A 14,893-nucleotide genomic window follows, 5' to 3' on the forward strand; every position below is an offset into this window, starting at 1 on the left:
TTTGTTTATATCATAGTTGGATTTTTTTCACTTTGTATTTCCTATCAGACAATATGGTCCGCTAGGAAGACTCATGCCTGGTATTGAACATATTTGCATGCCTTGCATTGTTCAGGCAGATATGTACTCAGTTCCTATATGCTGTATAAATGACCTACTGCATATGTGTGATGATTCTTCCTGTAGTTTTGAAGAGTGTGATCAGGGATTTTGTATCTCAAATTGTGCAATTTAAAGATGTGCAGTTTATTATTTAGTTATAATTATATAATTATACCTCAATGCAGCTGTTGAATAAAAATATATAAAATCACTGTTAAAATCTTATTCTTAAAAGAAAAATATACATGTGCAGCAGGGGTTTGTGGTAGGGCTGGAGCTGAGATGTAGTAGTATATGTAATGTGGAAGTAAGTAGTTGGAGAAGGCAGAGGATGGAAAAGAACAGAAGCCAAATTGCAGGGAAATATGGAGGGAAAATTCTGAGCCAGATTCAGAAATGGAGCCAAAGGTCAGGAGGAGATAGTGTTTCTGAGTCTACAGTGGTTCCTCTCATTTGAATGCTGGTGACCCAGCTATTCTGGATGCACATAGGTACCCTGCCAGTGGGGCGTGGGGGAATGACTACAGGTAAATAAGAATGTGTAACACATTGGGGTATATGAAAGACTGCTTTGGAATCCCTCTAAGAAAATGTTAGTCTGAGGGAAAGCAGCAGTCTCCTCGTTTTCAGACAGACTCATGAGCAGACCTGGCACAATAACATCCAATGTCATCACAAGTTGTTGAAATGGACAGGGATCTACTCCAATTTTGTGATGGATAAGTACCTGGGCCGCCAAATAACAGGCCAACAGCAACTAGGACTGATCTCTAAGCACAGCGACAAATAACTCAGGGGTTGAGGAACTTAGTTCATTTGTGTTGCTACAACAAAATACCACAGACTGGGAATTTATAAAGAACAGAAATGTACTCTCTCACTGTTCGGGAGGCTGGGAAGTTCAAGATCTAGTCACTGACATCTGGTGAGGGTCTTCTTGCTGGAGCCCTACATGACAAAAGATGCAAGGGCAAAAAGGAGTCAACCTTCCCCTGTCAAGCCCTTAATCCATTCATGAGAGTGGAGCCCGCACCTCAACACCTCCCCAAAGACTTCACTTCCCAACACTGTTATATTGGGGATTAAGTTTCCAACACATGAATTTGGGGGGACACATTCAGACCATAGCTGGGCCCTATATATACAAGTGGAAACTGAGAGGAGGACATCTGGGCATTTGCATGGATAGGACCTCATTTGTACTGAGAGGCTGGTGAGGCTGATAATTTTCAGTTTACAAATGAGTAAAAGTCACTACCTCTAGGTCTATGGGCCACAACTCTAAGAAGGAAATGGGCCTCTATGTATAGGTTACAACTACAAGAAGAAAATAAACTGCATCACCATGATATAATATGTGAAAGTTTATGGTTTTAGGGGCTTTTAAAATGTTAGTTCCTCTCAAGTTCAAGCCTTAGGATGTCTTCATTTATCTACACATACAGAGTTTTTTGATGGTACAAGCCATCTTCCATATAACTGTACTTTTATAAAGGTTCCTGATGCATCTAAAGAAAATGTGCCTAGGCTGGGCATGGTGGCTCACACCTATTCCCAGCACTTTGGGAAGCCGAGGCAGGCAGATCATCTGAAGTCAGGAGTTTGAGAACTGACTGGCCAACATGGCAAAACCCCATGTCTAATAAAAATACAAAAATTAGTCAGGTGTGGTGGTGTGTGCCTGTAGTCCCAGCTACTTGGGAGGAGGCTGAGGCAGGAGAATCACCTGAACCCAGGAGGCAGAGGTTGCAGACAGCTGAGATCATGCCACTGCACTCCAGTTTGGGCAACAGAGTAAGACTCCGTCTCAAAAAAAAAAAGGTGCCTAAATGTTCTGTCATTCCACTGAATAGCATAAACCAGACTGAACTTCCATTTGTTCTGCTCATACCCAAGCATATTATTTCAGCTAGAACAAGACTCTGAAGACAGTAACTGGTAATGAGATTTCAAGCCCATTAAGCATAGCCACTGAGGGTAGTCATGACTAATTCTCAACACTGTGCTTGGCTCAATACTTTGCACATTGTAGATGCTAAATAAATATGTGGTAAGTGAGTGAATGTTACAAAACTGAAGAGATTGCAAGATTCTCAACTTAATCCAAATGACGGATAATGTTGGATAAGAATCTGTGAGAAAAAAGAGATAGAAAGTCTGGAGAAGAATTATGCAGAGAACTCAGATTCTCAACTTAATCCAAGTGAAGGATAATGTTAGAAATAATAAGAATCTGTGAGAAAAAGGGATAGAAAGTCTGGAGAAGAATTATGCAGAGAACTTAGAGAAAAATATTAGGAGACCATGAAATAGGCCACCATTTGTGAGCCAGGAATACTAGCTGTTGCTTTCTCATACTGCACAGTAGGAAATGTGAAAGCAGAAAATATTTAGATTGTGATTAAAACTGAGATTCCTGGAAAAACTGAAGTTCAAAATCTTTCTGGGCTCTCCCAGCTTCACTGATTCCATTCTTTTGATGGGCAAGCAAAGTTCACTAGTCTGCCAGTCAAATAGATGCTAATGGTAAAACTGGCTCTGTTTGACTTTTTGATGTTACACATTTGAAATGTGTTTCCATCTAAAAGGACAGGCTCCAATCTAAATGGTACCAACAAAATTACTTCAAACAAAATAGGAGTTAATGTCACTCAAGATGCACTAAAAGTTAAATTGCAAAATGGCTTAAAAGGAGAGGTCTTGGCTTCAGAAAAGAATAATAACTACCTAAAGAACAAAAGTTTGTGTTGTTGGCAGGAAATTTCAAAAAAAGAAAAATCATCTGGTGTGGTCATATAGTGTATCAAACTGAAGAAGACCCTTTCTTTACTGAGTTAAAATTCAGTCTATAGAATCCTAACTGGAGACAAGCCACGGAAAACTAAAGGCACTTGCAAGTTGAAGTTACGGGGCAATGGAAATGATGAGTAATTAAGGAGGAAGTCAGCCTACAGAGAAGACAATAGAGCAGGTACACACAGAGAAGCAAAGCCAACAAGTCATGCATTCCCTAAAAGTTGCAGAGAGTTAATTAGGTTCTTATCTTCCCAGTCTCCACTTTAAGTACCCAAGGGCTATAATTCCTGTCTTTGGGTTCTCAGAAATTTCTTCATATCCTTGCAATTAACTATTCTTTGACTTGGGCTAGTTTAAATATGATTTATTTTTCCTCCCTGAAAAATAACTGCCCTCTAACTGGAACATGCAAGTTTTCCAGACAGAGTAGAATAGCAGATAGCCATAAGAAGCCTTAATCCTTCATATGACACATTTCTTTAAAAAAGTCTAAAGTATGGATGAACAATGTTTCCCCTTCATTGAACTTTTCCATGTCCTAAGAGATAAAATTCTTCTTCTTTTTTCGAGTTCATCTTAACAAATCTAGACAATAGTCACTAGTTGAAGAAGTATGTTTATTCATTTGGGGAACAAATCAACTCTGTGTCAGGCCCTATTTTAGAAACTGTGAGTGAAAGAAGTTAATGAGACATGTTAACTTGGAAGTCCTTAAGATTTCCCAGAAGACAGACAGATATGTCTTAAAGGTAGTCTAGTACAAGGACTAGAAAACTGCTCAAAGTAGCTTCAGAGAAAAAGAGAAACTATTATTAGGTTGGTCCAAAAATAATTGTGGTTTTTGCCACTAAAAGTAATAGAATGATACACAGATATTTCATGGAAGTAAACCTAAGAAGAACAGCCAGATCTCACACAACGGCAAACAAAATTAAAAGACCTAGAACAAACTCTCTACATGTCTCTCTTTCTCTGTCTGTCTCATGCATGCACACCTCAGTTTCTTGGTCTCTCATATCTGTCTCTGTTTTTGACAAACAGTGCAGATTGGCTTTTTCTACACTCATTGAAGAAAATGAATGGGCTGGGCATAATTCCAACACTTTAGGAAGGTGGGGCAGGAGGATTGCTTGAGGCTAAGAGTTCCAGACCAGCCTTGGCAACACAGTGAGACCCTGTCTCTATAAAAAGAAAAATTAAAAAATTAGCCAGGTGTGATGGTGCATGCCTGCTCAGCTACTCGGAAGGCTGAGGTAGCAGGATCACTTGAGCCCAGGAGTTTGAGGCTGAAACGAACTATGATCATACCACTGCACTCTAGCCTAGGCAGCACAACAAGGCCCCATCTCAAAAAAAAAAAAAAAAAGAAAGAAAATGGTTGTACAAAGTGAACACAAATTTCCATTTCATGTGATCAGCAAAGATTCTAGAATCTCTATACCATGAATATAAATCCCTAGGAGATTGATCGAGCTTGGTCAGGTGTTTGGCTTAGCGACAAGTAGGCAGGATTATGTAACTCAGTGACCTCTAGAAGGGGATCATGGAAGACTCTGAGAAAGCCCTATTGGCAGAGCTGGCAAATAGCTTTGCGTGTCTGCCACACGCATGAAAACAAGTAAGACCAGTCAACCGTAGTAGTGCTAGAATCGAAATATGAATACGATTCATCAGTGTATTGATGGGTCCAGGAAGCTAGGAAATCTAGAATTATTTTATTTGTTTTGTTTGTGTTTAAGTTAGGAGTGTCTCTTTTATTATGGCCGTTATGCACCCCAGCCAGCGCTTAGAGACTTGTGTGTGAGTCAAGCTCAATGGTTTCTAAGCTTTATTCACTCATGCCATGGATTCACTGAGTAGCATTTGAGAAATCACGGTTACTTCACTTCAAAATTACTAGGACTTACCTAGAAGTTCATATTTACCACCCTTTTCAGGTCTAGGGAGAAGGATGTGGAATTGTTAGGAAACTCATTTCAATGTATTATAATAACTATTAATATTTATTAGAAATGCATTTACTAGATATAGGACTAGACTCATAACAAAAATGTATAAGATTTCAGAGACCCAGCATTTAAATGAGAAGGCAGAATATACACATATAACTCAATAATATATTACTCTGTAATACATACAAAAGAAAGTTTATTTGGGGGAAAAAACAAAAACAAAAACAAAGCTAGAGGAAACCAGAGCCAAGAAAGAAGCATGATTAGTTCTCAGTGAAGAAGATGGGAAAGGCTGGGCTAATAACATAAAATTTGACTGGAGCCTTGAAGTAGAATTTGAAACAATGGAAGAAAAAAAGAAAGCTATTCTAAATAGAAGAATAAAGAATTGACAATGAAGAATGGGAAAGGCAGGCCAGTGAATTGGTGAATTTGGCCTAAATATAGTGTGCAAGAGGGAAAGATAGCCATGGAGCCCACAGAGGTGAGTTGGAGACAAATCGTGACCTTAAACACTAGGGTACTTTGAATGTCCTGAAGACATCTAATGATTTTCAGCAGATCAATCCTGCATTTTTGGATAACTGTGACAACAGGTATAAAAGATGAACTGGAACAGGAGAGGAGGAAGCACAGAGAGATTATATGGGAGTTTGTCACCATGGTGAAAGATCAAAAGGGTTTGAACCAAAGAGATTAGCAGTGGAACAGAAAATAGGAGACGGCACAGAAAACCCTAGCAGGGTGTAAAGACAGAATTGGAATGGGATGTTAGCAGGGGGCTGGTGGTGCACCTGGGGAAGAAAGCAGAGGTTTCTGGTTTGGGTGATTGTCTATATGAAAACGAGATAAGCAAAGGAGGGCAGGGCATGACAATACAACAGATCAGAAGGAAACACTGCGGAAACTTACTGCATTGACATTTGCCCTCATGGTGCAAGAACAAGGAGGGGGACTGGTGGTCATCGTATTCTTCATCACTGGGCACTCACAGGAAGAGAAAGGGAGAGGGACAGGGAGAGGCCAGCAGATCAATGAATTTTAATGCCACGGAATAGCAAAAACCATTGATATGGTTTCAGATTCCACATTGCAACTTTAAGAAACTACCACTTGCTGAGTTTTGGTGTAGTATCAGGGGATTATCCAGAATTATCTCCTGTTTTTCTAAGTCCATATCTGTGTAACACAAGATTAATCAATATAATTTCACCAAAACTACGTGCCACAACAGATTGGATGCAGAAGCAGATCTGAGAATCCAAATGTGTTTTTAAGCCAGATATTTAAAATATTAGTAAAAATGTAAAGCAATGCCACTCTTCTCCCGGATTCTTTCATTTGGAGAAATATAGTTATTTTTCATAAAATATACATTATTTATGTTCACACGTAATAGGCTTTTTGTTAAAGGACTTACTGAGTAAAGGGCTATTGAGACCAAAGAGTTTGAGAAGCCCCAGCTTAACCTTCCATATTTCCTGCTCTGAATGTGGTGTCCCTCACAACTGCACCTGGGCAGGAGAGCGCCCTGGAAGGGGTTCTCAAACTACTTTGTCTCAGGAACACTTTATCCTCTTAAAATTAATGTGAGGCAGGAGTTTGTTCTTTGTTTCTAAAAGTTTTGCCTGGCTCTGGAAAATCGTAGCTCCTGACTTATTCTGCACTTCATGCCAGTGTAATGTTAATTTGTCCAGTTCTGAGAACAAAAACCAAGAAGGATGCATGTTATTTCCCCCCACCCCCAGAGATGAAACACAAATTCCTGTCTCACATTAAATGAACTGTCCTGCCTCCCAAACACAGGTCTGTTCCAAACACTTACTCACATTTCAGTGAGTCAGAAGGAAACAGACAGATATTCATCTCCCTGAAACCTGGCTGACTTCCTTCAAAAAGTCTGTAAGGAGCGTCAAAATCGTGTCACGGGTTAGTGAGCAGCCACCTAAAAGCTCTCAGGTGATAGCTGGAGTTTTAGTAAGCAGGTGAGTACCCCAGACAATTCAGAAAAAAATGCCTTCAGGTGTTTGTCAAGGTGAGTAAGTGCAGCCAGTAAGTGACTGATAAGAAAACAGGAAAGAGCCTGGGACTATATAATTTGGGTTCAAAGGGTATTAGTCATAACCCGTCAGCAGCAACATCTGATGCATACCAATTTAATACTTTAACAATGTGACACTTCAGCCCTATCTATAGTAAAGAGAAGAGCTTGATTTTTATGAATTAAGTCCTTCCCACCTTGAGCCACTTTGCTTCCTAGAGGCAGTATCTCAGGCATCCTATTCTGCTCATAGTAGCATTCCATGAAGATCTGGAATGATGACAATAATGATGATTATTAGACTCATAACTCCTTAAGCTTGATTTATGAAAACAGTTGGTTCCTTCACAAAAGTAGTCACTGGAAGAATTATGGTTTCAGCTATGTGCTGGAAATTTGTGGCCAAACTTTTGGATAAAACATAAGATTCAGACAAGAAAAATTAATATCCTATTTCTTAGGTTTTTAACTAAAAATCTTGGATATAGAATGTTCTCTTTCCAGATGTGAGACTGAAATAATGGAAGAAAATGGCCACAGTCTATGTCACGGTGTAATGTAGACAGGGAGAGTCACAAGTGCATGTATGGGCTCTCAGCCTTTTCTCTGGCCTTGAAGTTAATCTCCTAAACTAGGTCATTAAATAAGCTCTTAATTATCTCGGAGGAGAGGAAGTAATGATGATTTCTCTCTCTCTGTCTCTCTGACACACACACACACACACACACACACACACACACAGCTCTTGCAGCAGGTATTGCTTAAATATCACCTCGGATAATCATAACTTGTGAGCAGATCTTCTTTCCTGGTGAGTTGGTTTCTAACCTGGTCATTCTGCACTTATGTTTGTCCCTTTCTCCACCCACTTAGGAAAAACAGAGAAAGGGACGCACCGCGCAGCCCCTAGGCACTGTGGTTTAGGGCTAGTGCCCTCGGCACCCGCTGCCAGGAGCCGGGCGCTGCCAAGGGCTGCAGAGGGGCCACGTTCTCCCGCGGACTGGGGCATCTCCTGCGTGCTGGCGACAGGCTGCGGAGGCGGAGTGGTGCCAGGGCAGGCGCTCGCCCGTCGGATGTGCCCACCCGTCCCGTCCAGGGTAGGAAAGCCTGCCAGGACGCCATCCCCATCCCCACCGCCTCCAGGCTGCCGGGGCTGGGCCGCTGTACGGGAGCCAAGGTGCGGTGCCCCGGGTGTAGACGAGCCGAGGCGCAGCCCGCGGGGCCGCGGGGCCGGGGTGGGGCGGGGCGCGGCCGGAGCAGATCCGGAGTTTGCGGAATCAGGAGGGGCGGGCCGGGGCGGGCCCTCGACGCTGCAGGAGCTGCCCAGAAACTTTTCCCTGCTCTCACCGGGCGGGGGAGAGAAGCCCTCTGAACAGCTTTTAGAGTGTGCAGGTTCTTGTATCCCTCGGCCAAGGGTATCCTCTGCAAACCTCTGCAAACCCAGCGCAACTACGGTCCCCCGGTCAGACCCAGGATGGGGCCAGGACGGACAGGGGCCGCGCCGCTGCCGCTGTTGCTGGTGTTAGCGCTCAGTCAAGGTAAGCGGGGATTTCGCTCTGCATCCGCTGCAGGAGGGACCCGCGCGGGTCCCTGGGGCTCGCTGGAGGGATTGGGCGGAACTAGGGAGCGAGCTCCGTGTGTGTTCCCTCGGATTCCACGTGGACTCGGGCTTCCAGACACCAGGACCTGATTGGAAAGGGATACTTCTTAGTCCCCTTCCTGCTCTCCCAGGCCTTGCGTCCCCATTAGGCGCGTCTCGCCCTGTCTATTAGGCACCCTCCAAAGTCATCTCAGTGAGTGCTTTGTTTTAGGTACACACACGCTCACACACACACACACACACACACACACACACACAGAGAGAGACACGCACGCACTCAGGCATGGACAGTGTGGGGATCCGCGGGTGTCCTGGAGACCACGAGTCCTGCAGCCCAACTTCCCCTGGCTCAGACAGGTGCCGCGCCTACCAGAGACCAGGGAAACCCGGAATCCAGTGCTGATGGCGGCCTGCAGCTCCCCAGCGCTGTGCTTGCTGGCTTTGCAGAAGCCTGCAGTTCCCCAGCGCTGTGCTTGCTGGCTTTGCAGAAGCCTGCGAGCCCCAGAATGCTTATTTTTCAACCCAAGGATGTGCATAATGCCTCTATTTCTTACTTGAGGACGAAGCGCTGTGTTTCTTCCCAGGGGGGACTTGGAATAAACCAAGCGCCACTTAAATACTTGGCAGAGGGGAATTCTTCCTTCCCCTCTGCCTTCCTCTTATTGTTGTAACATTGTCTATTCGACGAATGTAAACTTAGGCTAGGAAAAGTTCTTTTCACTTCTGGATCCTAGATGCCGCAATGAGAGAATAAGCCGGAGCAGCCGCTCTAACTGTAGTGCTGTGGCGGTGGGGCCCGCCCACCTCCTGAGTTCTTTTACACTAAAAGGAGGAAACAAGGCTGGGGTGGGGAACTTTTGTGGGACCATCGCGTGAGTACTTTTTCCCTGACCATTAAGCAGAGCTAGAGTGTGGTCAAATTTAAGAATTTTAGTTTATTTGGAGGGAGAAGGAGACACGTTTGTATATTGTAGTTTGAACAGCGATCAAAACAAAACAAAAAAGTTGTCTCTGATTTTAAAGTGTGTGTTTTTTTTTTCTTTTTTTACAAAGAAGATAAATATTTCCTAAGCTGTCCTCCTTTGAGACTGACATTCAGCCACTTGCTATTCTTTATTGTGGAGGAATGAATCCTAGTCCACGTCAACCTGGTGACATTTTCTCCAGGTCAGAGATAAGAGAGAAATAGCACCACTGTCCCCAGCCCCAGCAGAGAATGGGCATCTTAGGTTTTCTGTCTCACCTGTATTGGGTGCCTCAGATACTTTCTCCGGGAACCAGATGAGTTGTTTTGAGGGGCCACCAACCCTAATCTACGGATTTCAGGTAAAGTTGTACTTGACATTGAAAATGAGTCTCTGGAATACAACTAGAGCTAACAGAAATATAAACCCAAGCTTTTCATCTCTCTGTAATTACCCAGTATTAAAATAAGCTATGGAAACATAATGTCATTTTCTTATCTTTGAAGTGTTGAGACTTGTTACGTAAAGAGCAGTGAGAAACACTTTTATGAAATGCAGCGCTGCAAGCCATGAAGTCAGGAACAGAGACTTAACCTGGAGTTAATAAGGACACCTCAGGGCAAGCAAGCAGAGATGATCGAAAATAACATCTGCAAAAGTTTTGTGCATTTATTCCCTCCTCCTACTCCAGTCATTTGTATACTCAAGGAACAGGTTTTCTCTTAATTTAAGATCATCATAAGAAAGCTCGCTTATTTGTGATATCACTTGAGGTTCCTGGAGAAGCAGCATCATTTTTTGATACCATGAGAATCCCAGGTTAACATGAATAAGTGAAATCTCTAGCTCAGTAGTATCTGAAATTTTGTATGGCATTACCCTACCTGTATAAAATTTCTCATTCACTATCATTACACACACACATATAACTATTATAAAATTATATGTATGTACAATTACATAATATCACATACAGAAATTCAAATTTAAAAGCTATGTATGTGACAGAGCTTTATTATGATGATCTTAAATTAAGAGAAAACCTGTTCTTTGAGTATACAATATGCTGTGATTATGTATATACAATTGTATATACACAATATACATACTATACCTGTTAATATGTATAAAACACATGTGTGTTTAGATATCTTGTATCATCTCTAGCATACATGCAAACCACTTTAAAAACATATCACCTTCAAATCTTATTTTAACACTTACATTCAAATTTGCTTTCCAGAAACCTTTTCACAGGTGCTTAAGAAGAAACTGTACTCATAGTTTAGTCCCATATTTATCACCTTTCATTGCTCATTTCTAAGTGCTTAATACCATGAAAATGGTAAGTGGGCAGTCTGAGGATGAAAAAGAGAGAACATAAGAGGCCTAGATAATCTATAAACTAAATATAGGCCCTTAGCAGAAGGCAAATGTAATTTTGAAATGAAGGCCATCACGTATTTTCTCCAGTATGTTCACAGGTCAAGGATAGTCCTTCCACCCAGGTTCTAGACCACATCTTTTCTTACTATCCCTGAAACCCTGCCCCAGCACTCATCCCTCTTCAGTGCATGTCTTCAAATTCTCTCCCTAATTTAACTTCCCCTCAGTTTGTAAATATTCTAATTTTTCTTATTGTAAAAAAATATTTCTTTTGATATTTAATTTCCTCCTGAAACATCCTGTACTTCTGGCTTCTGTTCTCTTCCTGTTTTTCTCCTCCTTTCCTCACTGCTCTCCTGTCATCTCCTTCACAGGCTCTTTCCTTGTTGGTGTTTGCAGAGTTTCATCCTGAATCCTCCTCTTCATTCTGCAGATTGTCTCTGGGTCCATTCCCTGCACAAGTCACTATCTCCAGCCAGCCTCCCCTTCTGAGTTCCAGATCAGTATTTCCATCAGCCACCAAATTTCTCCAGCTAGACAGTCTGTAAGTAAGCCAGATTCAACATTTCCAAAACTGAATTTAATACGTGTCCTCCAGAATTTTCTCCTCTATTGACTACCATTGTTTAATGGCAGTATTATTATCACACAAACATGAAAGCCAGGAATTTGTCCCCATATTTTCAACCTCACAGCCACTCTCCAAATTCTCTTGGCTCTCCTCCCATCCATGCAACTCCTGCCACCCAGTCAGTCCCTCATCTTATGTCTGTATGTAACTTTTAAACTGGATTTTCTTTTCTTATCTCTCCAACCCATTCTCTTCATTTTCACCAATGATATCTTTCTAAGACACTTGTACGTATCCAATTACTGCTTTGTTTCAAATGTTAGTGGCTCCCCATCTCAGGTAGGGTAAAGTGACAATTTCTTGGCATGTCATAAAAAGGTACATTCTACCTATCCAATCTTTTCTTTACCGTACGCTTTCCCGAACACAAATACACATTCACACACACACACCACACATATGCCCACACATGTACACACTCTAAAGCCATCTATATACACCATTCTTTGTTATGACTATACCTGATCATACCATATTTGGTGTGAAAATATTTTCCAAATACTCCCTTTGCCTTCATTGCATTGTTGCTTTCACCCCTTTTCACTCATCTCTTTGCAACTGACCATTATCCAATGCTAGAAGGGTCAATCCCAAGCAAAATTATAAAGTAGAGAACTTTTACTTTTGCAACAAAAAGGAAAGCTTGAGGTAACCTACCTTTGCTGGGTCCCACCCTAAACCACCTCTCTGGTCTCATCCTCAGCCCCTTAATGGACTTAGGCCGCCCTCTGATAAAGTAACTTTGCTCCCCTATGGCTTAGCAGTTATACCTGCCCAACCTCAGCTAAGCTTTGCTCTCTTAATACTAGGTCCTGAGCCACTGTTTGACTTAAATTTATGGACCGGGGTTCAGGATTCAGTATTTACAATGGCTCATATATTTCTGTTGTATGGTCTGGTTTGGAAGTGATTGCTTAAATATTATCACTGCCTCCCCACTTTCCTAAAATTAAAATTCCAGTGTTACATACCCCATACCACCCTGTGGGATGATCACCAAGACAGGCAGATTTCAACGTCAAGAGTTAGTGGCTGTGAGCAGCTGTGTCAGTTAAATTCCTTCCAAAGTGGATGATGACTACTCCCTGTCTTCATGTGCTGACAGCCCTGGAGATATTAAAAGGTAGAAGCTTGTTAATGTAAAGAGATGAGCTTCTCATGATGGAATTTTAGACATTCAGCAAAATAAAGACATATGTTCAGTCAATGTGTATAAAGTCAAGAATTTCGGGAAGAATGGGGAAAATATTTGGGGCCAAAAGTGTCCAGGCATCACATAAATTCTACCACTAAAGCCATAAGTCTTGACTACCAACACGGCTCAGCTTGGGATATTACTAAAAGATTTAGGGGGGAGGAGCCAAGATGGCCGAATAGGAACAGCTCCGGTCTACAGCTCCCAGCGCGAGCGACGCAGAAGATGGGTGATTTCTGCATTTCCATCTGAGGTACCGTGTTCATCTCACTAGGGAGTGCCAGACAGTGGGCGCAGGTCAGTGGGTGAGTGCACCGTGCACCAGCCGAAGCAGGGGCGAGGCATTGCCTCACTTGGGAAGCGCAAGGGGTCAGGGAGTTCCCTTTCCAGGGGTGACAGACGGCACCTGGAAAATCGGGCCACTCCCACCCGAATACTGTGCTTTTCCGACGGGCTTAGGAAACGGTGCCCCAGGAGAGTATAGCCCGCACCTGGCTCAGAGGGTCCTACGTCCACGGAGTCTCGCAGATTGCTAGCACAGCAGTCTGAGATCAAACAGCAAGTCGGCAGCGAGGCTGGGGGAGGGGCCCCCGCCATTGCCCAGGCTCGATTAGGTAAACAAAGCAGCCTGGAAGCTTGAACTGGGTGGAGCCCACCACAGCTCAAGGAGGCCTGACTGCCTCTGTAGGCTCCACCTCTGGGGGCAGGGCACAGAGAAACAAAAATACAGCAGTAACCTCTGCAGACTTAAATGTCCCTGTCTGACAGCTTTGAGGAGAGCAGTGGTTCTCCCAGCACGCAGCTGGAGATCTGAGAACGGGCTGACTGCCTCCTCAAGTGGGTCCCTGACCATGACCCCCGAGCAGCCTAACTGGGAGGCACCCCCCAGCAGGGGCAGACTGACACCTCACAGGGCCGGCCAGGTACTCCAACAGTCCTGCAGCTGAGGGTCCTGTCTGTTAGAAGGAAAACTAACAGAAAGGACATCCACACCAAAAACCCATCTGTACATCACCATCATCAAAGACCAAAAGTAGATAAAACCACAAAGATGGGGAAAAAACAGAGCAGAAAAACTGGAAACTCTAAAAAGCAGAGTACCTGTCCTACTCCAAAGGAACGCAGTTCCTCACCAGCAACAGAACAAAGCTGGACGGAGAATGACTTTGACGAGCTGAGAGAAGAAGGCTTCAGACGATCAAATTACTCCGAGCTATGGGAGGATATTCAAACCAAAGGCAAAGAAGTTGAAAACTTTGAAAAAAATTTAGAAGAATGTGTGACTAGCATAACCAATACAGAGAAGTGCTTAAAGGAGCTGATGGAGCTGAAAACCAAGGCTCGAGAACTACGTGAAGAATGCAGAAGCCTCAGGAGCCGATGTGGTCAAATGGAAGAAAGGGTATCAGCCCTGGAAGATGAAATGAATGAAATGAAGCGAGAAGGGAAGTTTAGAGAAAAAAGAATAAAAAGAAACGAGCAAAGCCTCCAAGAAATGTGGGACTATGTGAAAAGACCAAATCTACGTCTGATTGGTGTACCTGAAAGTGACGGGGAGAATGGAAACAAGTTGGAAAACACTCTGCAGGATATTATCCAGGAGAACTTCCCCAATCTAGCAAGGCAGGCCAACATTCAGATTCAGGAAATACAGAGAACGCCACAAAGATAGTCCTCGAGAAGAGCAACTCTAAGACACATAATTGTCAGATTCACCAAAGTTGAAATGAAGGAAAAAATGTTAAGGGCAGCCAGAGAGAAAGGTCGGGTTACCATCAAAGGGAAGCCCATCAGACTAACAGCGGATCTCTCGGCAGAAACCCTACAAGCCAGAAGAGAGTGGGGGCCAATATTCAACATTCTTAAAGAAAAGAATTTTCAACCCAGAATTTCATATCCTGCCAAACTAAGCTTCATAAGTGAAGGAGAAATAAAATACCTTACAGACAAGCAAATGCTGAGAGATTTTGTCACCACCAGGCCTGCCCTAAAAGAGCTCCTGAAGGAAGCGCTAAACATGGAAAGGCACAACCGGTACCAGCCACTGCAAAATCATATCGAAATGTAAAGACCATCAAGACTAGGAAGAGACTGCATCAACTAACGAGCAAAATAAGCAGCTAACATCATAATGACAGGATCAAATTCACACATAACAATATTAACTTTAAATGTAAATGGACTAAATGCTCCAATTAAAAGACACAGACTGGCAAATTGGATAA

At 42.9% G+C, this 14,893-nt stretch overlaps 1 protein-coding gene across 1 annotated transcript in view; it reads left to right on the forward strand.

Annotated features, from left to right (window-relative positions):
* Window positions 1–8,236: 8,236 nt before the first annotated feature.
* The window catches only part of ITGA2 (integrin, alpha 2 (CD49B, alpha 2 subunit of VLA-2 receptor)), a gene marked incomplete at its 5' end in the record, with an annotated part of 111,168 nt that continues 104,511 nt past the window's right edge, over window positions 8,237–14,893 (forward strand). The window contains 1 exon segment of the mRNA NM_001133288.1: window positions 8,237–8,429. Coding sequence (NP_001126760.1) covers window positions 8,366–8,429 — 64 coding nt within the window.

Source organism: Pongo abelii, chromosome 4 (assembly GCF_028885655.2).
Source record: "Pongo abelii isolate AG06213 chromosome 4, NHGRI_mPonAbe1-v2.0_pri, whole genome shotgun sequence".
In the NCBI taxonomy this organism is placed as follows: domain Eukaryota; kingdom Metazoa; phylum Chordata; class Mammalia; order Primates; family Hominidae; genus Pongo; species Pongo abelii.